The sequence below is a fragment of the Protopterus annectens genome, chromosome 8.part0 (genome assembly GCF_019279795.1).
Source record: "Protopterus annectens isolate FY-2018-M chromosome 8.part0, PAN1.0, whole genome shotgun sequence".
Classification (NCBI taxonomy): Eukaryota; Metazoa; Chordata; order Ceratodontiformes; family Protopteridae; genus Protopterus; species Protopterus annectens.
In genome coordinates, this window is record NC_056741.1 from 1,627,952,750 (window position 1) to 1,627,979,794 (window position 27,045).

At 38.1% G+C, this 27,045-nt stretch overlaps 1 protein-coding gene across 1 annotated transcript in view; it reads right to left on the reverse strand.

Annotated features, from left to right (window-relative positions):
- Positions 1-27,045, reverse strand: part of PIH1D2 (PIH1 domain containing 2) — a 335,361-nt gene that overhangs the window by 161,420 nt on the left and 146,896 nt on the right. Inside the window, exons 4-5 of the mRNA XM_044079474.1 lie at positions 15,462-15,717; positions 15,330-15,403 (exon numbers count right to left, since the gene is read on the reverse strand). Coding sequence (XP_043935409.1) covers positions 15,330-15,403; positions 15,462-15,717 — 330 coding nt within the window. The remainder of the gene's footprint in view (positions 1-15,329; positions 15,404-15,461; positions 15,718-27,045) is intronic.

Sequence of the window (27,045 nt, forward strand, 5' to 3'; positions counted from 1 at the left end):
TAGTTAAGAAAACAACAAGCTATGCAACAAATCAAACATAACCTAAGTGTAGAAAATAAGGTCCAAGGAGGTTGAACTTACCCCTGATATTAAAAACAGAAAATCCTACATCATGCCTGGTGGCATTATGGGATAAAGTCCTTTCTACAGTGCAGGTGAACTAAGGTTGAGCGGTAGCTCAGAGACCTGCAGGAATGAGCAGTGAGGATGGGAGTGAGTGGCTGCTGAGGAAATGCCTATTCTAGTGGAAGGGAGGGAGCTCTAGCTTTCTAGCTGGATGACATGAAGTGGGAGCACTACATTGTCTACCTGTAGAACATGTCACCACTGCACATTTGCATGTGCCCGAGGCAGCATGTAGAGGCACACACCTTATGGTGAGGTAGCAGTAGCTGAGCTTGAAAGAGCCTCCATGAGATGGGTAGGTACCTGGCCTACTGCCTACCATCTGACTCCCACCAATGGAGACTGAATGGGCTGAATGATCTAACCAGACAGAAATAAACAGGCCATAGGGTCTCTTGCCTGGCCTGAGTATACCTGACACTTGTCTCCACAAAATGCATGGGTTAATTGGGTAAAGGTAGAGGAGCCATCCAGGTCAGCCCAGTACAGTGAAAAATAAACAGGAATGCCTGTTTATTTACTTAAGTAAGGGCCAAGTGAAGGAAAGGGTGAATGTGCTGGTCAATTAATTATAGAGGAATTACTGATCTACTGATGAACATGAGAAAGGATCAAACCTTCCCAACTTTTCAAGAGAAACAAAACAAAAGAACACCTATTTGGTGAATATAAGTTCAAATGTATCAGAGAATCTGATTGACAATATAACAAAATAAATGACTTTAGTAGTAGCTATTTATTGGTACTACCCAACTCCTACAACTGTTCTCTCTTATGGTATCGCCTACTGTTGTTTTTGTAGTTGTTCTCTGAGCATAGGTCATACTTAAAAGGGCCTTCAAACTAGCCTACCTACCTAATTAGCAAACAAGCAAATAACTCGATAGATGGACAGATAGATAAGTAAATAATAAATAAAGTAAATTTGTGTCATTCGGCAATAAACCCACACTATACAAATGCACTGAAAGGGCAAGACATCTGCTTGAGGCTTTGGTTCCCCTTACTCTGTTAGTGGCAATAATACAGGAAGGCAAGGAGAAGGTAGATTTTATACAAGAAAACATGACTAAATAAATCCTGAAGCACTTGAAATGTAAGAAATCTTCAAGACATGATGGTATCAACAATATTTAACTGAACTGTCTTGGAAAAGATGTATCATAGATACTTTCCTTAAGAGGCGCTTAAAGGAATACTACCCTTATAAAAACAAAATGATAACCCCAGAAAGGTAAGGAATTGCATGCCCATTAGCATTCTCAGTTCAGCAGGTATGATTTAATTGCTGATAAACAGTGCACAAATGACAAATGTTGGCAAAAAAGACAGGAAGCTACATGCCTACAAGTAGATGGTGTTAATGGTAAGCAATTGTTTAAACTTTTAGGAATGTATGCCAGAGGCTAACAATAGTGGTCTACTGGTGGACATTTTTTTCACTCTTCATATGCATTATCCACAGCAGACCACAGCACAGTGTGAAGACGATGGAATGATTTGGCATTTCTTAATAATTAATGAATTGGCTGGTTGACTGAGTGAGTAATGGGAGAGTAAGGATTACAATTAAGAACCATCTAGGAGAGTGGGTTCTCACAAAAAATGGAATCCACAGAGTTCCTTACTGATCTTCAAGTAGTGAATAAACTCCTCTTGACAAAATATGTAGAGGACATAGCTTGGGACACAAACAATGAGATCATCAAGGGGTGCTGCAGCTGTTGACATATTTAACAAACTGGGTGGTTCAAAACAAACAAATCAGAGAGAGAAATCTGCTGTTATGACCCCAAGAATCATTGGGAAGACAAACCAATGAATACAATTGTTGGTACACAGTGATTTAGAGATCATTATAGATAGGAAGCCAGGATACAGCATGTATGTATGGACACACACACACACACACACACACACACACACATGCACGCAGACACACACACGCATGCACGCAGACACACACACGCATGCACGCAGACACACACAAGCACACAACAAGATGGGCAAATTCAGAATGACACTAGGAGATCTACTGCATTTTATAACATGGCCGAAAAGTGTGGTATGAGTTACAAACTGGTAGTGCAGGGGTGCTCTATGGAGCCTTGAACCAGATGTCAGTCACTGCACAGTTATCGATGTTCTCCATTTCAAGGAGTGTCTCAAGTGAGTGCATTTTGAGATTTAGACTTGAGTAGCATTACCCTCAGTTTTTGCTTGCCTGTTCCTGTTATGGTGGTGAATTTGTCATTTGAACCTTGCCTAAAAAAGACACAATAGGGGCGGCAAGAGCCTTAGCCAATATCCAGAATCCCAGGAGCAAGAGGTGCAGGCCATCTCTGGCAAAGCATCGTGGTCTGTCAACCATATCATCCCAAGCAGACAGATACTGGATCTCCTTAGAATGACACAAGAAGCTTAGACAATTGTTGAAGTCAATCATTTTGTCCTTGTACTGCGGTATCATTCTGGGCGATGGCAGAATGCTACTCAGAGCTAGAGACATACCTGCCTGGGCTATGTGATCAGAGAGCTCTTCCATGTCTCTTTTCATGTAGTCCAGGGAGGTATGTCTCAGGTTATTCACACCAACATGGACAATGACAGAGTCATATTTGTACTTGTTGTGGAGTGACCTGAGTGCGTGGGTTATGTGGCAGATCCTGGCACCCGACAGGCAGCTGACAGTAATTTTCTCCTTCTTTAGCCTGGTGAGTGGGACATCAGTGTGCCTGACTATAGAGTCACCTATGACTAGTGTGTTGGGTACGTTGTTTTGCCTTGTTGGCTGTGGTTGAGTGGCACACTGAGTCTGTGGGCTATGTGTCATTTGGGTTGTGTTGGGGGATGGAGGTTGCTTGCGTTTCTGCTTTGGAGGTCTCTGCTGTTTAGACAGATTATTACTGAGAGCCTCCGTGAATGTTTTTGTGTTACTATGTGTGGGTTTTGGTGGTGCAGATTTAGTGAGACTATGTGATGAGTGTGATGTGGTGCAAATGTTTACCTTCTCCTCTTGACTGTCAAGTTCAGTCTTGATTGGAGAGAGCTTTACCTCCAGTTTCGCTAGATAAGTGCATCGCTCACAGGTTGTAGTGTTGGGCGGTAGGAGGAGAGGGTTGTCTGTGTACATGAGGCAATTTCTACATTGCCTCAAGATGCCCAGATTCATCAGATAGGAGAGAACACTGGGAGCTGACCCTTGGACATGCCTGAATAAAAAAATATTTTTCTCTAGATAAGTGAGGAAAGTGAGTACAATAGCTGTTTTTCTCTAAGCAAGTGAGAAAAGTAAGTACAAAAACTGTTTTCCTCTAGGTAATGAGGGAGGTTGAGTGCTATAGTATTTAGTAGCTTATTTAGTGGTTACAAGTTCTGAACAAGTGCTGAGCACGAATAAGCAAATTTCAGTGCTAAAACTAAGAATCTGCACTAGACGAGTTACAGGACAGAAATAAGTCCAAATGCAGGTTTTCAAATCAGAAAGTTGAGAGAGAGATGGAAAAGATTGCCCAAACGGCCAATAACTACAATTGCTGGGCCAGAAACACTCCTTATGTGGTAGACAGGTTACCTAGTGCTTACCACTCCCACTGATAAGCTAGAAGGCTTCCCTCCAACACGGAAAGGCTTCGGAGGCTCAGAAGCTTACATACAGTCCTGGATACAGCAAATATGTATCTGGACTACTTGAAACTAAAGGCACAAACAAACTGAAAATAACAAATGAATAGACTAGAGGCTTCCACAGACTGACTACGAAGGTTTAATAGGATAAATCCACAAGGTCAAACACGAAAATAAAATCAGGTACTTTAAGCGCTTTTCGTTTGTTCAAAGGAACAAACTTCTTCAGAAGTGAGTTACTACAACAGCTGCAAGCAATTTGAACTCAAAAAGTGCGGGAAAATTGTAATTGATTATACCTTTTAAACAAACAGTACATAAAAAACTCTATTTAAATTTAAAATCTAATATGTAAAACATTACTTATGTTAAAAATGTTGTATAACACAAAAATATCAACAATGGTTTAAAACCCATATAATAATACATAAAATATTGGATTTCTTCTGTATTATCTAAGAAGACTTTTCAGTTTGAGTAAGCTAGAAATTGAACATGCTTCATTGAGACCAGGGTGATAGAATGAGTTTAATCTAATCTGCCACAGTAGTTCCATTTCTTCTAGTTTGAAAGAAGCAGGACCCCCCCGGTTGTCAGGAATAAAGTTACTAATGACAGTAAACTTAAATTTGTGGGATGGGTTAATGTGGACATGTTTTGCTAGGGCATTCTCTAACTTATTGTGTGAGATAGCATATTGATGTTCATTTATCCTATCTCTAAGCCTACGTTCTGTTTTGCCCACGTAAAATGCAAAACAGTCAATACATTTAGCCAAGTACACTAGAAATTTACTGTTACAATTAAATCTAGACTTCAGTCTGTAAGTATTACCATTGATTGTAAAATGGTTATTACAATCGATGTATTTACAGAAATTACAGTTTTCACATTTAAACATTCCTGGTAGTCTGGATGTTACTGGACCATGTCTCTCCAGTACATTCTTTAAATTCCTTCCTTTTTTGAAAGCCACATGTGGCCTATACCCCAAACAGTCAAGGACAGTTTGGTTAGTTCTAAAAAAACCCCAGTTCTTATTGATCAACTTTACTATAGTACTACTTTGACTGTTAAATGTAGTCACAAAACTAAATTTAAAGTCCTTTTCTTGGTCAGTCACATCCTCTGTGTTAGAGGTAATTTGCCTGTCCACTCCAAGATTGTTACTCAATGATACGTGATCAGCACATAAAATAGGTTTGAACCAATTAATACTTCTTTTGTAAGTGACTTCCTCTATTAGTGTGTATCTGGACTACACTAGTTACAGAAAAGGTAAGAAACAGGCTTACAGTATTTTTTTTTACAGAAAAGTAGCTAAAACAGCAGTAAAAACAATTCACGTGCAGTGCAAGCTAGCACACATGAGTATGTAGCAATATTACACCAAACACAGTTTAAAAAATGCAATTAAATTAAAAAGGACTAAAAGCAAGTGCAGAAGGAGTTTATTAGGTAGAATGTGGTAAAGAGATGGAACTGGGGGAGTGTCCAAAATCTACTGTGGGGCGGACAACTGCAAAAGCCACCAAATGTAAACTACGACCCAGAATGGGACAAAACACTTTCAGCAGAGATCTGAAAAACTATAAGCAACAATTAACAGTACAAACTCTAAAACCAAAAAAATATACTTAGCTCTGTATATTTCCAAATAGATTGAAAAGCAGTCTCTCAGACACACGTTCTAGCAATGAAATGCAGGCTGTCACTAACAGGTCTAATTTTATGCAAGTGATCCTTGAGTTAGATAACACACAAGCTGTAAAAAACAGTTATACCAACTGAAAACACAGCAGAAAATAGGGGGAGGTGGGGAAAACACTTTCAGCAGAGATCTGAAAAACTATAAGCAACAATTAACAGTACAAACTCTAAAACTAAAAAAAATACATACTTAGCTATGTATATTTCCAGATAGATTGAAAAGCAGTCTCTCAGAACACAGGTTCCAGCAATGAAATGCAGGCTGTTACTAACAGGTCTAATATTAATCTGAAGAATCCTTTGGGCTATGCAGTGATGAATGCTTTTAAAGCCATTTCAGTGGCTAACCTTTTGATTTCTGCACATTTTGGCATCAGATAGAGGCAAAAGACTCTGTACCTTGATTGAATCCAGATGAGTATTCAGAGCCCAGGACAGATGCAGCAAGACAAAGGGACTTTTTCATTCTTGTGAACTATTACTTTTCACTAGTTTGATTCTCTGTGAATAACTGGAATCAGAGGAAACTCTTCTTCCAAGTATTGGGTTACTTAATTCCATAGACTTCTGAAATAGTGCAGAAATATCCTTCTGTAAAGCCTTGCATGTCAAACCACTAAACTTCTTGCCAATATGCGACTCACAATGGAAATAGACAACTTGCCTACTCCCAGCTAGAAAACAGACAAAACAGCTAGAAAGATGTCACGAGACAGAAATACTCTCATTGAGACATTGTGTAGTACTGCTTATAAAAACAACTTATGCTGAGATGGCACTAAGACTGACTTTGTCTCACTGACTTTGTGTCCTAAGTAATCTAGAAAGGGAATAATAAACCTTAAGTCCTCCAGAATGCAGTATGCAATTGCCCAAGTAGGGACATATATATGAATACTCTTCAGCATGACAGCCAAATTAAAGTGCCTTATTCACATGGAGTCCGAGGATCCTTCTTATGATAAAAACTGGAATATACAAGTAACATCCTCAAGATCCACTGTTGCCATTTAGTGGCCCTGTGGTAAGAGGAATGGTGGACTGAAGGGTTACCATCCTGAACATTCAAAACCTGACATGTTTACTTGGGTCTGAAACTTGTAAAACCAGTCTCTACTCTTCTTTTTTCAGAATTAGAAAGTAGTAAGCTTAATTATATGATAACCTGAAGTAATACAGGATGCTTTCTGTAGAACAGAGTGTGTGCTGTAACTTTAAGAAGAATTTCCAAGTGTAGGCACATGCATATAAATAGTGAGCATGTGCAGGTTGCAATGCCATTTTGAAAGCCAGAGTGTTAACATGTATGAGTGTAGTAGTCAGTCTGTTTATAAGTTTAAGTTACTAAGCCTCAATCCAGATGTGTTTGTGTATAATAAAGCTGCTTGAACCAAACCCACAACTGTTGGTCTGTTTTATCCTGACTGGATAAGCGACATGGTGTTAGAACCAGGACTGAGAATGCAACTTCAAGCCATGAAGTGCAGAGTTGATGGTAAAGGTATATTAAATAGACTGGGTGATATAGTGCTCAAACAATTAAAAAGGTCCAGAAACAAACTTCAGGTACACAAAACTTACCCAAATTATTTATTTTGCAGAGAAAATGATACAGAGTATTCATAAGGCACAAAATGGATTATTAATTAAACAAAGTATTTGAAACCATAATATTTGATAAAACTATCAGAAATACTTGTAAGGGACTCAGAACTACTTCCAGTTTGCATAACAAGCATCTTTATAGTAAAACAAGCACAAGAAAAGTATAATGAGCATGATAAGAGGTTAAATGGGCATAATGAATACAATAAAATTGCAAAATAAGCTTAGAAAAAGCAAGGCGACGGCATGTTTTTTAGCAAATGACCATGTTTTGGCATAAACTACCATTTCACATTGACAAAAGTAATTCAAAGCATAACTAAACTAAACTAAACTAAACTTGTTCAAAGTTGTTCAAAGTATCTCAAAGTGTGAAAAGTGCTTGCAGAGTGCGTGCTTTATTATGGTGCAATTACTTCAAAGAGTTTGCTGTGTGCAAAGTACAGTTATTTTGCAAAGTGCAATCAAAGTACAGCTATTTCAAAAAGTTTCCTGTGCTGTGTACATTTATTCGCAGAGTGCCGCCATTTCAAAGTGTTTATTGCACTGTACAGAGGTATTTCGTAAAGTACAACCATTTTGAAAAGTTCTTATGCTGTATACAGTTAATTTGCAAAGTGCATTCATTTCGAAGTGTTTGTTACTCTGAGCTTCTAGTGCTGTGTACAGTTCATTACGTACAGTAATTTTGAAGTATTTCTTACACTGATATAAGGTGGTTTCACAAGTACAGTAATTTTAAAGTGTTCTTGTGCTACTGAGACTATTTGGCAAAGTGCAGTTATTTCAGAGTGTGTTGTGCTATTGGGCATAACTACAGGTTCTGGCATATGTGTGTGTGTGTGTGTGTGTGTGTTTGTACATAATTTCAAGCACCCTCACTACCTGTTTGCTGATATGGCAGAGGCATTTCACAGACCCAGTCTGCTTGTGTTTAATCATAATATTGCAGACAATTGGAGAGTATTTGAGCAGGAATATGATATTTTCATAAAAAGCAGCTTTTTCTGACAAAGGTGCACATTACCTTAGTGGGGTCAGAAGCCACTGAAAGACAGCATTCATTTGTGTATGCACCAGCAGTATATGCAGGAGAATGTTAAAACCACTATATTGCTGTACAGACTTAATTAAGAGAGGACCCTGAGTGCTTGAAACATAAATTTAGAGAAATGTGCAACCCCTAGACAAATGTTACATTAGAGAGGCACCTATTTTATACAAAAGACCAAAAGCCAGGTGAAACTTTTGCAGCTTATGTCACTGACTTGAGAAATAAAGCTAAAACATGCAAATATGGTGATTTGAAAGACAAGTTAATAAAGAACAGGCTTATGTTTTATGTTACTAATGCTGCAGTGAGAAAGATTTTGCTTCATGACAGTGACTATACGTTGAGCAAAGCTATAGATATATGCCAAATCCATGAGTTCACAGAAAGGCACACAAGTACGCTTGCAAGTAATAACAGCATGGTTTCAGCAGCCTCTAGAACAAGCGTAGACAGCATGTAGCATGTGGCTAGCAGAAGAAGGCCTAAGCACATGGCAGCTGCAGTCCCCGCAGGTTTTCCAGGGAGGACCCATAACTTTCTAGCAAGTTCCAAGACAAGCACAGCCAAATGAACATGCTCAGTGCAGTATAAAGGTGAGTAGGCAAAACCCAAGTCAAGTCTTATTGTTAACTGTCGCAATGCCAATCATGAGTCTGAAAGAGAGAAGTGCTTAGCATTTGGTCAGCAATGCCACAAGGGTAAAAAATGTAACCACTTTCAAAATTTCTGTAAATCAAGCAAGCCTCATTCAATTATTAAGAAAGGCCACTCAAAAAAGCAAGTTGATCATGTAGAAAGCAGCATCCCTACTTTCTATGTAGATAGTGTATCAGTGGTCGGTGAAAAGGTTAATGCAGTAGATTTGTTGGCAAAGAGCGAAGTGTTTTGTACTGCCCTGATCAGTGGTAAACCTACGGAGCTCAAAGTAGACTGGTTCAAAGTGTAATGTAATGTCAGCAGAAACATTTGCTAGAATGAGAGCTGGTGAACAACTTCATTTGGCTAATTGTGCGAAGCTTGCTGCTTATGGAGGTGAAAAGATTCAAACCGAAGGCTCATTAGTGCTCTCATGTTATTCGGCTGGGAACAGTTACAACTTGCAATTTTATGTAGTCGGAAGACCTGTGCAGTCATTATTAGATCTCAGAGACAATTTAAGAATGAAACTGCTTTCTTTTACCAAAGATGACCATGTCCCAGTTCCAGCTTCAGTGATGCTATTTTCTCAGAGTATGCTGATGTTTTCAATGACAAGCTAGGCAAACTTACAGTTGTGTACTCCATGAAAGTAGACCCAGAGGTCAGTCCAGTGATCAGACCAGCAAGAAGAGTTCCATAAGCTGTGCAGGACAAGGTCAAGGTCCAGTTAGATAATATGATGCAGCAAGATGTTATTTGTCCAGTCACAGAACCGAGTGAGTGTCTTCCATGGTAGTTGCTCATAAGAAAAGCTCAAACAAAATCAGAATATGCACTAACCCAAGAGAGTTGAACAAAGCATTAAAGAGACCTCATCATCCCATGCGTACAGTCAAGGAAGTTACCAAGTGCCACTGTTTTTTTCTGTCTTGGATACAGAGAGATCATTTTGGCAAGTAATGCTTGATTGCAAATCTTCATTACTGACTACATTCTGTACTCCATTTGGTAGATACAGATTTCTCAAAACACCTTTTGGAATAAATTCTGCCAGTGAAGTCTTTCAGAGTTCAATGGAACAAATTATTTCAGGCTGTGTGCTATAATAGTGGATAATTTACTAGTTGGAGGTAATGGAGAAGCAGAGCATGACAGAAACCTCAGGAAAGTTCTGGACAGAGTGTGTGAAATGTACTTGAAGCTCAGCCCTCTGAAATGTACATTCAGGCTTTCAGAAGTTACTTATGTAGGTCATTTACCAGTACAGGCTTACAACTAGACCCTTCCAAACAAACAGACACTCTCAAGAGGCCAGCTCCAGACAATGTCCAAACCCTACAGTATTTCCTTGGTATGGTTAACTATTTGGGCAAATTTATCCCTGACTTAAGAGGGCTGACACACAAAAATGTTGCCTGGTCATGGTTGCAGCAACACCACAGAGAATTTGATAACCTCAAACAGCAAATTGCCAGTCTGCCTACACTGAAATACTATGAGCCACACGCACCAGGGATCTAAACTTTGTCATCACAATAAACAAAACGTGCTGGAGGGATAGGTTCCTGACCCAGAGACTCCCCAGACTCTGGAATAGACTGCTCATACATATCAAGCAGAGTGCCTCTTTGGCCCTCTTCAAAAAGAACCTTGATGATTGGGTGGGAGAAAGGAAATTCACCCCGGGGATCACGTCAGTCACCCTTCTAGAAAGGAGTCCAGGGAAGTAAATAGTGTGGGAAGAAATTGCCAGGGAATTGTTATGGCTAGGCTTGTATAGGCCCTAGGGCCGACAGCCTAGTACCAACCTATGAACCTATGTCCACAAACCAGTAGTTCTTTCCTGTGATGCTTCAAAGTTTGGTCTTGGTGCAGTTATTCTTCAAGAGGGCAGACCAGTTGCCTATGCATCTAGAACTCTTATCCAAAATTAAATGCAGTATGATCAAATTGAGAAGAAACTTTTAGCAATTGTGTTCGCATGTTTGAAGTTCCATCATTATACTTATGGCAGAGTTATCCAAGTCGAAACTGATAATCAACCTCTAGTCACTACTTTAAAGAAGCCTATGAATACAGCTCCAGCAAGACTACAAAGAATGATGCTCAGATTACAGAAGTGCAACTTCAAGATGGTCTATACAAAAGACAAACATCTTTATCTGGCTGATACCTTATCCATATTGCCCAGAAATACCACAGAATAGCTTGATGCAGAGAATTTTGACTTTGATGTCATGGAAGTGAGTAATTTTTCTACCACAAGACTTGAGCTAAGAGATCATACGAAGTCTGATCCAATTTTGCAGAAGCTCAACCACTTCATAAATGCTGGATGGCCTTCAAAGCATTCTTGTGTACCACCTGAAGTACAACTTATTTTCCATACAGAGATGAGATGCTGATGGAAGATGGCACCATTTTCAAAGGTCCCAAAGTTATTGTTCCTACTTTCTTACAACATGAATACATTCAGATTTTGCATCGTGGCCACCCAGGTTCTGAAGCTACCAAAAGAAGGGTGAGAGGACTAGTATTTTGGCCTTCTTTGTCAAAGGACATTGATAAATGCTTTCATCTTGTTCAGTATGAAATAGTACTTATCCGCATTTGCAAAGCGAACCACTTCAGCTAAGCCAAATTCCTTAACTACCTTGGTCAACAGTAGCCACTGACATATTTGAGTGGAACAATTAGCATTACTTAGTGTTGGCAGACTCTTATACGAACTGGTTTGAGATTGATTTGCTACCTAACCTAATGTCCAGTGCTGCTATTACTAAGTTAAATGTCATTTCTCAGTCCATGGTAGTCCATACAAAGTTATTTCTGACAACAGTACCCAGTTTATCAGTCAACTGTTTCAGATATTTGCAAGAGAGTGGGACTTTATCCATGTTACTAGTAGTCCCGAGTACCCACAGTCAAGCGGCCTTGCTGAACATGCAGTACAGAGTGCAAAGCAATTACCAGAGAGGTCAAAGCGGGGCAGCAATACCAATATCTTCTTGAATTTACTTAATCTCAGAAATATACCCTGTGACAACCTACTTGCCTCACCTGCTCAGAGACTTCTATCTAGGCAAACCAGAACAACCTTGCCTATCAGTTCTATTTTTGGTGCCTAATGCTAAAAACAACTGAGCAATCAAAGCCCAACTCTTTGAGAAACGTTCCCTTCAGAAGTCCAGCTGTGATAAAACAAGCAGATTTCCTTGTCCTGTAAAAGAAGGAGAGACAATGAGAATGAAAACAGTAAAAGGGTTTGATCGAATTGGTCAAGTGAGAGACATATGTGCCGAGCTGAGACCCTACTTAGTGAAATCTGACTGTACTGAATACAGGAGAAACTGCAGGCATCGTCTTGCAGTGTCTGAATCAATATCGCACCATCATACCTGTGATACAGACTCTAGATCTCAGAGCAGCCCTGGCAATGTTTATACTGAAGAACATGTCTCAGTATCTATTTCCATTCCAGATGATGTCCCCAAAGTTGAACATCCCTTGAAGACCATCCCCGTTGCTAGATCCAATTCTGATTTTTATGTTACAAGATCAAGTCATATTTTTAGGCCTAGTGCAAAATATACAGCAACCTGAACATGATTGTTTTATATGTGTTTAATTTTGTATGATTGCATGTAAAATAACTGGTTCTGTATAACTGCACGTCAAAGAATCATTGCTGTGTAATTGCATGTCAATGAATACTGTCATTTGGTGTATGATCTATTTCTCAAAGAGGGAGGATGTAGAACAGAGCATGTGTTGTAACTTGACGAAGCATTTCCAAGTGTAGGCACATGCATATAAATAGTGAGCACATGCAGGCAGCAGTGCCATTTTGAGAGAACAGCCAGAGGGTTAATATGTATGAGTGTAATAGTCAGTCGGTTTGCAAGTTCAGTTAAGTTTAAGTTACTAAGCCTCAATCCAGATGTGTTTGTGTATAATAAAGCTGAATGAACTGAACTCACAACTGTTCATCTGTTTTTTCCCCGATAGGATGAGCGAAACTTTCAATATTTGTTTTTGATAAAATTTCCCCAAAAGAGAATGGCCACATGCCTGCATAGTTGCAGATGCCATGAAGGAAAGCTTTGATGAAAATTTTATCTTGTACCCATTTCCAATATCCCCACTAATGACAAATAAGACTGAACGTTTCCTTCTTCCTGAAATTACCGAATTCTGCCCCATCAGTGAGGCTGACAAGTTAGGTAGAACAGTAACTGCTATAAATGGAACACACATTTAATCTCTACAGCATTTGTACAAGGAGAAGAAAGGAGTTATTTAGCTGTTAAAGATTCTTCATGCTCCCGGGGACTGCTCTGTTAATATGAGTCATCTGAAAATTCTCTCAAGACTGGTACTGCCTCCTCCTCTTCTAAAAGGTATTTAATGGGATGATTGTTCGTAAAAGGAAATGCTCAGAAAAATGACAATTATTAAAAAAAAAAAAAAAAAAAAAAAAAAAAAATGGATTCTACACAACATTCCAAGAGCATAATCTCTAAATAATTCACAACTAAAATGAGATTCTAGAGACAGTGGTAGAAAAACTTATTCTTAGTAGTATTTAATTAGACCGATCCTTCAGCCAGGCATGCCTTCCAAGCTTCACTGCAGATTGAACAACGGAAAATATTTTCAGACAATTATGTATATATCAAATGTGCAATGTTATATACTGTATTTAATAGACTAAACATGTCCAGCATAATTCCTTTGTGAGTAAATTCAGAAAGTACATCAAATGCACTTAAGATAAAACCTGACTGATACACTGAAATTAATTTTAAAGTATCTAGTGATTTTAAAACTTATTTGATATGAGCTATCTATCCTTTTGCTCATGATATAGCCTTTATATGATTTGATATATATTGATATAGCCTTTTTATCCCGCAGAAAAAGATTTTCAAACTCTGCCTCTTTCCAGACTTAGCAGAGAGCCCATCAAACTGCTCTGACCTGAAGATATGAGACTTGAACCAGGAAATGGCATTATGCAGTACTTGAAAAATATAATAAACAATTCAGACTCTTTTTGGACAACTTTATATAAAAATTTCAAATATTTATATAAAGAGCAGGAGAGCAAAAAGGCTGAAGGCATAGTCTCCACTATTTAATGATAGCCCTCTTTCTCAATGGACAAAATTTATTTATGCAAAATTAAAAGCAGCATCGGGTGAGAATTTCTATTCTTAGGGAAAGTATTTTCCATCCTCCTTGTCATTAAACACCTTTTGCATTTATTCATTAGCTGCCTCAGTTCCTCTTCTTCTGCTTCAACAATTAAGTGAGGGTGAGAAACTGCGTTTCTTTTACTATAATTGGCAGTTTGCAAATACTATGAAAAACTGTACTTTCATCACAGATTTATTGTAATCAAAGTCAGAATAATAAGATTTAAAAGAAGAAAAATGTACTGTAGGATTATTCATTCAATCCCACAACAAAAGAACATTATTAGACTTCCAACTAGTTTATGTAATGCCTTTTGTTAAACCTCTTTCGAGCATGGAATGATTTTTTTAATGTTTACCTTATTTTTAACATTTATGTTTTTTTTTCAAAATTATTAGGTTTTTATGTTATATTCAAATTTTTTGCCTTCCATGAGTCAGTCACAGGAATGCATTCTAATCAGCTCTTGGTGGGTATTAAAATACTAAAGATTTTCTCTGAAACTATTTCATTTAAACAACCATTATAATGGAGTTTCATTAATTGAATAGTCTCACTAAAATAAACTTTTTCAGGTCGTAAAAGACATGTTATGATGGTTGGTCATCTGTATCCTAAACCAAAGAAGATTCTGTTATCCTTGTATAATGGTACCTAGATTTTTTTCTATTTATTTTTATAATCGTTTTATTACTTTTTATAGTAAAGGTCCAACATGCTGATTGTCCTTAAATGTATAACATGGACGTATAATATGACAAAATTTGCCTATATAAGAAATTAAAAAATCTCTACTTTTACTGATTTGCAATGAAAAATACTTCTTAGGTAGTGTTCTATATTGTTATCTAGTACAAGGCAAACTGTGAAACAGTCTATGATGTATGCTACTTCCCCCACCAAATGCAATACAGTTATACTACACTTTATGGGGAATGTAGTTTTGCTGTCCCTTTCATAGTGACCATTTTTGCGAGCAAGTGGAAGAGGTACCTACACTTCATTTAAAATTCTCAAAGTATTATAAACTCCATGAACATCAGTCCATCTGGTGCACAGCTCGCTACCATTCCCCACAATCGGTGATCACAGTGGCACCGTTAAGTGGTCACTTATGTTGGCCAGACCTGCAAATGCTAATGAATGATCTATACTAAGCATCCTGTGCAATACCACAATGAATATCACAGTAATTTGGTTGACCTGCTACACACTAGATGAAATTTAAATGAACTTGTTTTAAAAAGAAATTACTGAGAAAGTCTTAAAAGAAACTGAGTTTAGTTGCTGAGTAACACTAAAACTGCATTTCCTTTCCAAACTATGATAAAGACGGGGTGCAGAAAGATGACAGTTGTTTAAAAATTACCCTTTCGTACACAGGCATTAATATCATTCTCACTTTTATTTGTGATATTTTTCTTCTGTCCACAAACAATCTGTCTATAGAACAGTTGTCTACAGTACTGTGAATTATAAGCATCATTTTCAAAACTTTTACTTACCCATTCTTTCACCACTATCTTTCTTGCAGACAGGATGTTTTTGACACATGTTCATCAGACTTAGTCTCATTCTTTCAGCATTTCCTTTTAGTTTGCATTTTGGTATGATGTACGAATGAGACAAAGTAAGCTTATGTTCTTCTTGTATGTATTTCATTGCCAGACGAATCAGCTGATCCATTTCAACCTGGTCATCTTCTCCTAGTTTAAGGACTGCAGGATTATAGGCAATATCTATGACAGTGACAGGATCTAAAGAAACATGAAAGCAAAATGGGATGTCACTGTTTCAGTACCCTAATTCAAACTGTCTTAAACAATGTGTAGATTACTTTTACTATGTACTATAATGATCCAAAAGTAAAATACCCATTGGAAAAATGCTTTAAAAAGATAAGTGAATTGCTCACTATATTCTTTTGGCTAAATGCTGACATTAAACTTAATTTGTTCCTACTGCCAAGTGTCATAGTAATGCATGATGCTGCAAAGAACAATGGTATAAAAAAACAGTAAAGAAAGAGGGCACAGACAGTAAAACATCAAAAAGGTGAATGTATTTTACAAGCAAAACATCAAACTTCCATCAGAGTACTTCAGTAAATCAGCAAAAGAAACATATACATTTGGTTATTCCATTACAAGTGACCTCCGTTTGAATAGTGGCTAGGGTACTTTGCAAAGGTGTGTAGGATAAGCATGCCTTTCAGAGGGATATGGATGGTGGAGCCAACCCAATCTGTGGTGCTATTGTAATGACAGATCATCAGCTGGAAAGCAGAGATACATCATGATGTGGGGAGCAGTTGCAGGGAAGATGTGGACATAACCATCCAAGGTGGTAATGGTAGACCTTATCAGCATATATGAAGCAGCACTCATGCCGACATAAGGGCATATGCAGATCTTGTGGTGGTGCAGATCTTGTGATGGTGCAAGTGTTCAAATTACCACTGGGATGGACCGTGGATGGGGTAGGCCCTATGTAAAAAAAAACACTCTCCTTGTTAGGATGCCCATAAGAGCACAAAGCACTCTTGTAGCTAACTGGATGATGGTCCTCCTTGGACAGTAAACTGCCTGATTGACAGTAGGCTTGATGGTTCGCAAGTATGGAGGAAAACATACAAAAACAGAGAATTCTCTGTAAAGATGGTCAAGACTGGCAATAGCAGCATAAACCATATGCCTTTTTAATGGTATAATTTTTATTTGATTTCTTGTTGAGGTATACAGCACTAACCAAATCATAAAAATAAGTTGTTGTTGTTGTATCTTTTGGCTTTTCCCGGTTAGGGGTCGCCACAGCAGAACTCCGGTCCGCTAATGACTGGCAGTAGATTTTTACGTGCCGGGTTGTCAGCTCTGACGCACAACCTTCAACGAAGGTACGCCCATTCACGCATGTCTCCACACAGAAGATGCTTTAGCTGAGAATCGAACAGGACAACGTCTTACTGTGAGGCGACAACGCTACCGCAGCACCACCACCGCAGTTTCCATAAGTTACTATACTTTAATATAATTACATGTACAGTTTGCCAAAGATTTAAACCACTGCATATTATGGTGTCAAGATTAAGTCATTATTAAACTATTTACTTCATTAGAATTACTAAGTATCCATTAACTTTTGTCATTTTGACAGGATCACTTTTTTAATCTATAATCTAAATTTTCATCCATAAAAATGGCAAGCTGATAATCGCAATCCAGTATTTCAAGAATGTAATACTACTACGGTAGCTTTGCCTAATTAATTTTTCATTTAATATTACCAAAGCTATATAATAAAAATGCAGCATTTTACAGAATCACATATTCTGAGAGAAGTACTCACTATATCAGCTGAACTTTAAGCCAGTCCTCTGCAATGGATGGAATGCTTTGGTGCATTCTTCTGTGTCCTCTCAAATTACTTTTCTTAAAAATCAAAACCTCACACGACTGGAGCACAACTGTGTCATTGTACCACAATATGGTATCCTTGTGTAGTAGTTAAAAAGCATATGAGCTCTGCAGATGTTCAGTGCCCACCCATGTTCAGACATGGGGTTGCACTTGCAAAAAAGCATAGTTACCAATTTCTGTATTTTATGTTTTATTAAAGAATGATTTGTTGCTAAAGTGGCAGCAGTAGCATTCCAAGCAAGTAGAACTGAAGGAAGAGGAAAGCCTTCTTGAAGATTAGCTGATATGGAGAGTATTGACATACCTGCTACAGATTAGTTCAAGAAGCTTTGTGCAGTTGGTGGAAAACTGATAAAATTCTAAGTAGCATCCTAAACCAAGCAGGAAAAGAAGACAGGTTGAACATAAAAAGTAGAAGAGGAGTCTTAGGACAGGATGCTCAAATGGATAGCCATCCCAAAGTATATTCTACTGACTTGAAGTTCAAACTGTAGATGTCATCAAAGGTATGTGTCAGTGACTAAGTGGCCATAGCACATATGTCTGCTATGGGTACATTCCTCAACCATGCACCAGAGGGAAACGCCTATCCTCAGGTTAAGTGTCTTGTTCTAGCATTGGTCAAGAATTTGCTGACCAAAGATGACGCATCTGACAGTCATGGTAGAGAGGCTTGTTTAGTAGTGCAGAAGTATCTTTGCCAGGAGAAAAGGAAACATCCAGCTGACAAACCTTCCCACATACGTGTACCCAAGAGAGATAAAGTAATAACAGACAATGAACCTCCAAGGTGTAAAAGATACATTACCATCTATTTTCAGCAACCAGAAAGACATACAATAGGTGAACAGACTCCCCTAGCAAAAGCACAAGCATGCAAAGAAAGAAATATTTATTAGTACAGAGAGGGACAGGACTTTAGAAGACTAAATAGAGCTGTTACTGATAATAAATGACTAAGGATTATCAGTGGAATGTTGTTACAGTCATTTATTAGACCAAAGGAAGTACTTGTTTAAATCATGATCCAAGGGCCGACATTCTCCTGCAATTCATGGAATACATGTAGCTATGTCACCAGTACCTGTCATTGCATTATAGGACCAAATTTTGTGCAAGAAACAACTTTAGTGTAAGTCAAGTTGTATGGTATGCATTAACATATCCTTGTGATTTATATTTTATTGAGGAAACATCTAAAATGTTTAAAGTAAGGCTAAAAGAACATATTTCTGACATAAAGAAAAGAAAACTGAAGGCTCTATTGCAGCTCATGTTACTACTTTTCATTTTACTAATTTTGGCATTTCAGCTGTAGTTTTGGAAAATGTAAGACTGAACAAGAAGGGAGGCAATAATGTGAAGAATTTATTGGCATTTACATTCTTAAATTTGGTACTTTGGCATCATTTGGCTTGAATGTTAAATGTAAATTGTGGATTAGTTGTAAGACTGATTTTTAATGAGCGAAGCATTTTTTTGATTTATAACGTCTTTTATGCATTTTTTGGAATTTTAATCTGAACTCTGCAGACTTGTGCTGAGGCACCAGAAGGTTAATAAAGATTTTTTTTAATAAAATGTCACATAATCATAGGAATCTACACTCCCTTAAGCCTTACCTCTCTTTTCAAGAACAGCCAGGAAAGTCATACCAGATGTGAATTTAAGAATACCCATCCAGTTGTCCAACTCACTTTTAATGGCAGACAGTGTGTCACACTGCATAACTTTCAGAACGATTTTGTTCCAGAGAAGGGATAGGTGCTATGTGTCAAATCTATCCCCCCTCCTCCTCATCCTATTTATTTCAATGGAGTATACTTAAGCTCTGCAGCCCGAATGTTGGCTGGTATGCTGCATATATGAAGGTATACGAGTTTTTAGACTATGGACCCCTTACAGTTCTATAAGTAAAACACAGATTGCCCCTAAGAAGTGCATATGAAAATTAGTATAGCGATAAAGCCTACACTTTTCCTGTCTGTTCAGAACTTTTAAGCCCATGGTCTTTGTAGTTACTTCTGGGTTCTTTCTAATTGCCTGATATGGTTAGAATGATACATCCCATGGGGGGAGGGTGTTTACATAATGATTGGTCTAATCAGTGTGGAGTACAAGGAGATAAGGACTTCATCAGGAAAAAATGCCTTTTGCTCTGAGCTGAGAAAGATAAAAGTATTTCCTTACCACTGTTACTAAGTGACAGTCAAACAAGAGGGAGCGGTTCATCCAAGTACCTAGGTCTCTCACAACCTTTTCATTTTGAAGTAGTGTGTTATCTATACTACAAGCTGGAGCTAAGGGGTGCTTTCCGAATGCTACAGTGTTGCACTTTTTGGTCTTGAGTTTGAGCTCATAGTTTTGTCAAAGGTAGATCCTCTCTTTAAAATCAGTCAAACAATTAATCCCCAGCTACTGACAAGTGTAAGATTCTGTTGGAGTACATGTATGTCAGGGAAGGACTTGATGATAGCTCCCAGCTTACAATCAACCAACATCTTTGATAACCAACGATCCTCATTTGAAAAGTGGAGATATGATTAGTAGATACTGAATAGAAAAGGTCTTTCATACTCTTAAAGGATGCGCCCCCCACTCTTATTGCCAGAGTCCTGTCTATAAGCCAGTTGGCTATCCACCTAACCTCATACCGGTCAGTTTAGAACCTCTTCAGCTTGTTTGTTATATTTGCATGTGGTATGGTATGGTTTTGACTGCCTTGGCAAGGTCGAGGCATGCTGTGTGGATAGCTTGCCTAGTCTATGGCCTGAGTAACCCTCTCAAAAAAGTTCACAAGATTTATTAGATGGGATCTACCCTTAACAAAACCATACTGCTGGAGACAAGTCTGATATGTTCCATGGCTTTGCACATAAGACTCATTAGGTTGACAGTTTTGTTATTCCTGTGGTCAGTATTGGGGCCACCTTTCTGGAGTGACATAACAAAACATGTGTGCTTTTCCTGTGGGATAAAGTCAGTTGTTAGGTTCAGGTTGGAAAGTGGGACCACCAGTGCTTGTTTACCTGTATTAATTAGTCATCTGGGTATGTTGCTCGGCCCTATGGATGAGATATTCTTTATTTTCGACAATACCTTCAGTGCATATTCTTTCATGACAGCTGGTGGCTGGATTCTACCAAGGATAAGTAGGTTTGGAAGAGATGCCTCTAGGTTGAAGTTGGCACTAAATTTATTTGGCTGTATGTTGGACATTATCTACCAGATCGGAGTAAGTAGCACTATTATGAATAAGGTCACAGCAATGCTTGGTGTTTGCTTCTTATTTTTATGACATAACTAAAAAAAGGATTGAAGTTGCCTTTGGCTACTGTAGCTCACTTTGAGTTCATGGGATGCTTTAATTTTTCTGATATCCTTTTTTTGGTTCTTAGCTCACTCTTTGAGGTTTTCTTTAAAGGAGGGGGGGTCTTTTGTTCTGCTATACAGGTTTAAGAGTCTCTCCCTTTTATTACATAGTTTATTACTATTTGTGAACCAGTACGATGGTTTGCTTTTAAACCTACACATTTGCTTGGATCTAGTTGTAACTACCAATATGATACATTTGCCCAGGTGTGAATAGAGATTGTCTGCAAAACTTTTTGCAGTATCGACATTATGGGGAATACAGTTATACTTAAATTTCGAGACTTCATCATAGAATCGCATGAGATTTATATTTTCAAAGTCACTGAATTCTGTGATATTTTTTTCTGGTGCTTTGGAGATTATGATGGAAAGGGTTACTACTTTGTGGTCTGACTTCACCGATGAGGGAGATACCTTGGGGATGGCACATACTGATGCTACATTTGTTATGATCAGGTCAAGTATATTCTGTTCTCATTGATAATCTGATTCAGTGAGTTTTTGTCTATAAATTCCAAAAAAATCTTCTTCATATCCTACATTGATAGTACAGGCCTCCCAGTTAATCATTTGATAGTTAAAATCATCCAGGATAACAGCATTCCTACTGATGACAAGTTCATCAAGAATAGTTGGAAATGTTGTGAGACTTTTTAGAGATATGGGGGGTGGGTTGTAGCATGTTATAAACTGATAGCTGATCTTATTTAGAAAGATTTGAATCTCTATAAGCTTTGCTTGAGTGTCTCTAGTTATCTGCATCAAAGTAATGTGTTCTCTAATAAATATGGACACACCACAACAGTTTCCATTAGGTTAAAACGAGTAGTAAACACAAAACCAGGTACTGAGAGAGTGCTCTCCAGGCAATTCAACCAGGTTTCCATAACAACATATACATGGATGCATTTCAAATGCAGTAGGGCTTCAACACCTGGCATTTTGTTGCTTGGACTTCTAGCACTAAATAGAGCCATCTTGATATGACCCAGTGGTTGATTCATTTTGGAAGGTAGTTTGGATGTTCATCGGCTGGACCCTGATTAAAGGAAAAAAAACACAATGGGAGTAGCAAAAGATAACCAGTATGCAGTAGCCTTGGAACGAGAGACACAAAGTGTTCTTGGGAAGCAAGTAGAGTTGTTTAGTATCACTTTCCATGCTAATACAGAATAGATCCCCCTAGAATGACACCAGATGTTTTGCAAGCTGTTAAACCAATCATTTATTCTTCATACATTAGTATTATTTTTTGGTGACGGAAGGATTCTACTCAATCCTACGGCCTTTCCTGTATTTGTGATGCAGAGCTCTGTTAGGGTTTTGCATGCCAGATCATTTATCCCAACATAGGGTACCACCATGCCATACTCATATTTGTCTATCTTAAGGATCCTCAGGACCTTTGCAAATGTTGACAAGACTGGTTCCCAAGAGGCAGCTCATTGTCATCCTGCTTTTGTTCAGCCTTGTGATGTAGAATCCTTGTGCCTAATTATGAAGTCACCAATCACTAGTACATTTCTCTTTGTTTTTGAAGATTGTATTGGTGTAATGGGCCTAGGATCTGCTATATCCTGGTAGCTCCCAGCTGTGTTGTCATTAATGTTTCACTGACTAGTTTACAGTGGGACTTGCACCTACTCTTCTGCTGCAGCTTAGGCAAGGATTTTTTAAGTGCTGCAGCATATGATAACTTAGTGTGGGTATGTACAGAGTGTTGTCTATGTGCGTGACACTCACAGTACATGTTTGTGAGAATGTAGCCTCAAATTTGGCTGAATACTTGGATCTCTTACAAATAGACTGTGTTGAGTTATGTAAAAGGAAATTATCTGTAAGCATCAGGCCCTGTCATTAGACAGGTAGGAAGAGTCACCTTTGCCTCCCATGATAAGCATTATCCCTAATCCTCACTGCATGTGCCTTCAAACTCCTGATCCAGTAGAAGCTTGGGTCACCTGCTATAGTGAGGATTTTATTTCCCTATGCCACTGGCGCATACATAGTCTCTCCAGAATCTTTGCAAGTAGGTATGCAGTTGCCATAGGTCTGCAATCATTTGTGGATTTACAGTATGGTACTTTTGGTAGTGGTATGATAAGTAATGTAATGTTGGGTGGAATATATATATATTAGTATTTTTAGCATAAGATTACAAAACTATGTGTAATGGTCCAGATAAAATGAAGTGAATATGTAGGTTATAGTTGTAATGAACACCTATAAGGCTCAAGAAAGTTTGCTGGAAGTAGTTGTGCTAAGATTTTTTTTGGCTTTTCCATTATTACACTTTACATAAAACTCAGGAAAGTACATGCTTCTTTGTGTGAGTATAGTTCTTTGGTATTTTCTGCATTCTGTTGTTTATTTTCTCAATTTGTGCAACTTTTTTCAGTTTATTTGGCTACAGTTGCTAACTTTTTGTCTTAAATATTTGCCCGACACATCTGTGTATCTGACTGCAATTCCCCAATTAAACTAAGTGCTCTCCCCTGCATTTTACAACTGTCTAATCACTTTTCATATCACATTACAATTCAGTCTGTTTTTACTGTGCATTTCACAGTTGCCTGGCTGTTTGTGTGATTAACAGGTCTTCCATTTTGTAACACTGAGTGTTCTCATTTATTAATCCATTAGATAATTTCTCTATTTTGTTAAAGAAAGTGTTCTCTCTTTTTTTTTTCATTATTTTACCCACTCTTACATTTAATCTTAGATTAAATTGCAGTTGCAGTTGGTTTTCTGGTCAGGGTATGAACTTACTGAGGGCAGTAGTGTTATTCCGTGGCCGGGAATAATTTGCTGCTGTTTCTGAGGGCTGGATGTTGTAGATCAGTGTGTGTATTGAACCTTTGAACCTAGTCAGCCACTGTAGTTAGACAGCACGCACATATAAGTTACTGAGCATGTGCGAGATCAGTGTCATTTAGTGTAGTCAGTCAGTGTGAATGAATGTACGCTTGAATGAAGATGTACGTGTGTGTGTGTGTGTGTGTTAGAAGTAACAAGTCAGTCAGTAAGCCCATGAAGTGCAAAGTATATGTACAAGTTACAGCTCCTGATATGTGTATGTATAATAAACAACTTGAATGCATACCCAGCCTCAGTGGCTCATGTGAATACACAAGACATGCGACAGATGTTAGTGGTTGGAGTACTAGTTGTTTTTTATTGGTTCTTTCACTTTTCTCTCCTCAGTTTAACAGTTGGTGAACAGCTCTCAGTGCAGTAGAATGCAACACTGTATTTGACATACACAAGCACTTTCAGTTTCATATTTTCTTTTAGGAAACTTTGTTAACTCCTCCTACTCCTAGTTAAAGCTGTATAAATTGCAGAGTAAAGCAGCAGTACATCTTAGCATGTCTAAGCTGATCTCACACCCAGTCTAGGCCAAATTATTTACTGCACACCTGTTTTTGATGTTGGAGCCCAATTTTCTATCTACATTTATCAGTTTATCTCAAATCAGTATACCTAAACTAGGAGTCAAAACAGTGTTATATTCTTTTATTTGCCCTTAATGTCTACCAAACTGACATTATAACCAAGCTAGATTAGAATACTGACTGCATACTGTTAGTGTTGTGCTTAAACCGAAAACTCTTAATATTTTTCCTTGAACTTTAATCTAGGAGCTGAAACTCTATTATCTTATTCTTCCTTGGCACACCTTGTACCCTTAGTCAGAAATGAAAGGTCTGCTAGCATACCTCTGAACTGTCTAGATTTTTGCAGAATGTCCACATTTTGCCTCATATTTTTGGTTTGTTCTGGATTAAATTTTGGTTTTCTGACAAATCACTGGCAAATCCTTGAGGACTGAAGTCAGAAAATAATGATAGATATTTTAATTTCATATTTCATATCTTTCAGAAAACTTATACTAATGGAAAACCTGTTACTCTATCAACTTTCTAAGTTTGTAAAAGCAGTACTTAAAAAATATCAATATTTCTGGTGGAACAGTAAGCTGCTTCCCTGCTGATGTATAATAAAAAGAAATGCAATCTGAAATCCATTTTGCCAATGTAATCTAGTGAACTTTTGACCCAGTATGGCCACTGAAAGTAGACAAAGAGTTTTTCATCTTCCCCGAAAGTCTTTGTATGATCCAAACAGAACCTTAATCATCAATGAACATCCAAACAATGTAACAAGTACTCTCCTTTAACAACACTTAAGAAAAATACTGGTAAGGGAATGCATTCATTTAGATTGTTTTGTGTTACTTCTTTAGGCATAAAGAAAGGTTCTGTAATAAAGAAGCAACTCCACTAATATGGGGGTATTGGGAAGAAACAGAGTGAATCTCAGAAACTCTTATCATTGAAGTAATAGCCACTAAAAAGGCTGTTTTCTATAATAAGAACTTGATATCAACTGAACTTGCTGGCCCAAATGGAGGTTTTGTTAGACACTACCATACAAAGCTCAGGTCCCAAGCCAAAACTGGCTTAATTACTTGGGTCTGGAATGAAAAATGCCTTTGATAAGGCCTTACATGATCAATATGTAGCCAGGGAATAATTAAGAAAATCTTTATGATAAGAATAAATTGCTTCTGGGTACAATTTCATAAATGACTCGTTCCTTTCTGATACAGTTCTGTTAAAGTTAAAATTTTTAAAATGGTGCTGACATCAGTAACATGTCTCCGTCATAAGCCCACAGCATAACGCTCAACCTCTTAGCACAATAAATCTGGACAAAACTATAAGTAGTGGGGGACAAAAGCCCTAAAATAGGGACAATTTTCAAATACAGTTCAAATTAACTTGAAAAATTGATAAAATAAAGGTTTTTTTTCATTTGCATGAATTTTCTGAAGGGTATAAAGTCTGAAGCTCCAATGTCTGTCATTATTTTCTGACCTCAGTCCTCAATGATTTGCCAAAAAGGCAAAACAATTATGAGGAACAGACCAAAATATGAGGCAAAAATCTGGACAGTTGAGAGGTATGGCCCACACCAGAATTTTTTTTTTTTCATTTAGCTTTGTAAATTCTCCTGGTTGAGGTCTGAGGTCCTCATAGAAGCTGTAATGAGTTTAATGACATCTGGAGGGAAATGGGAATTCCTGGCCATAACTGGAAATGGAAAAAAACAAGTGGTTAGTAGAAGGGGCTGGATTTCCAGATGAAGCTGTCCAAACGGGTGACTTAGCAAATCAAAGCTCTGAGGGAGAAGGGGTTTCTTCCTCAAATGAGACCAAATGAAAATGGAACCAAGTCTCGTGTGGTCAGAAAAGTGCTGTGAGAATGAGTTGAACCTTGCAAGCTTTGGCATTCTGTAACAGTTCTGGTAACAGGGGAAGAGGGGGAGAGGCATAAAGAAGACTCAAGGTCCAGTCATGGGAGAATGTACCTTTTGAATATGCTGCATGCTAGTCTGCTTTTGAAAAACCATTTGTGGGGTAGCAGTACCTGTATGCTGAGTTTGTCCACAATCATGGTGGTAAACCCAGATATGTGGGTTGCTATTAGAAAGTGTTGCCAAATGATCACCCATTCCCATACTCTCATTGCTTTCCTGCACAGCTGATAAGATCGAATTCCCTTTTGCTTGTTCACATACCATATCACCGCAATATTGTCTGACTATATGAGAACTGAACCCTGAGGGAGCACATCCTTGAATGCCTCATTTGCTAGAAGAACTGCACTCACTTTGAGGATCTTTATGTACAGTGAGGCCCCTTCTTCAACCCATGAACCTTGTCTCCTCTCTAAGAAGTGCCTCCCATGTGAGGGCAGATGCTTAAGTTGTAACCATTGCGAGTTGCATTGGTTTGGCAAAAGGTGATCCTAAAGACAGATTTTGTTGATTCATCTACCAATTTACACTCTTTCTCATGACCCTCAATAGCCTGAACCTATGTTATATTAGCTGAATGGGCTGGTTCCATTGTACCCAAAGTGACCATTGTAAAATTCTCATCTTGAACTTGGCATAGGGAACCATTTGTATTGAAATGGCTATAAGTCTAAGAACCTTGAAGACTTGAGCTGCTGGTGGCTGATCCTGTTGGAATACAAGTGCGACCTCAAAATTGCAGAGGCAATTCTACTCTATCCTGTAGATGAACTGCCAGCTCTCAAGTGTCTACTTAGCAACCTATAAAAAAACAGGTCTTGTGACAGTTTTGGTTGAGACTTGTTTACTTTTACCATTATCCCCAAAGACAGACAGATCTGAAGCAAGTACTGCCTTGCTAAAACAAGCTGCTCCATAGATAGTACTGCCAGAAGCCAACTGCCCAAGTATGGAAACATTCTGATCCCTATC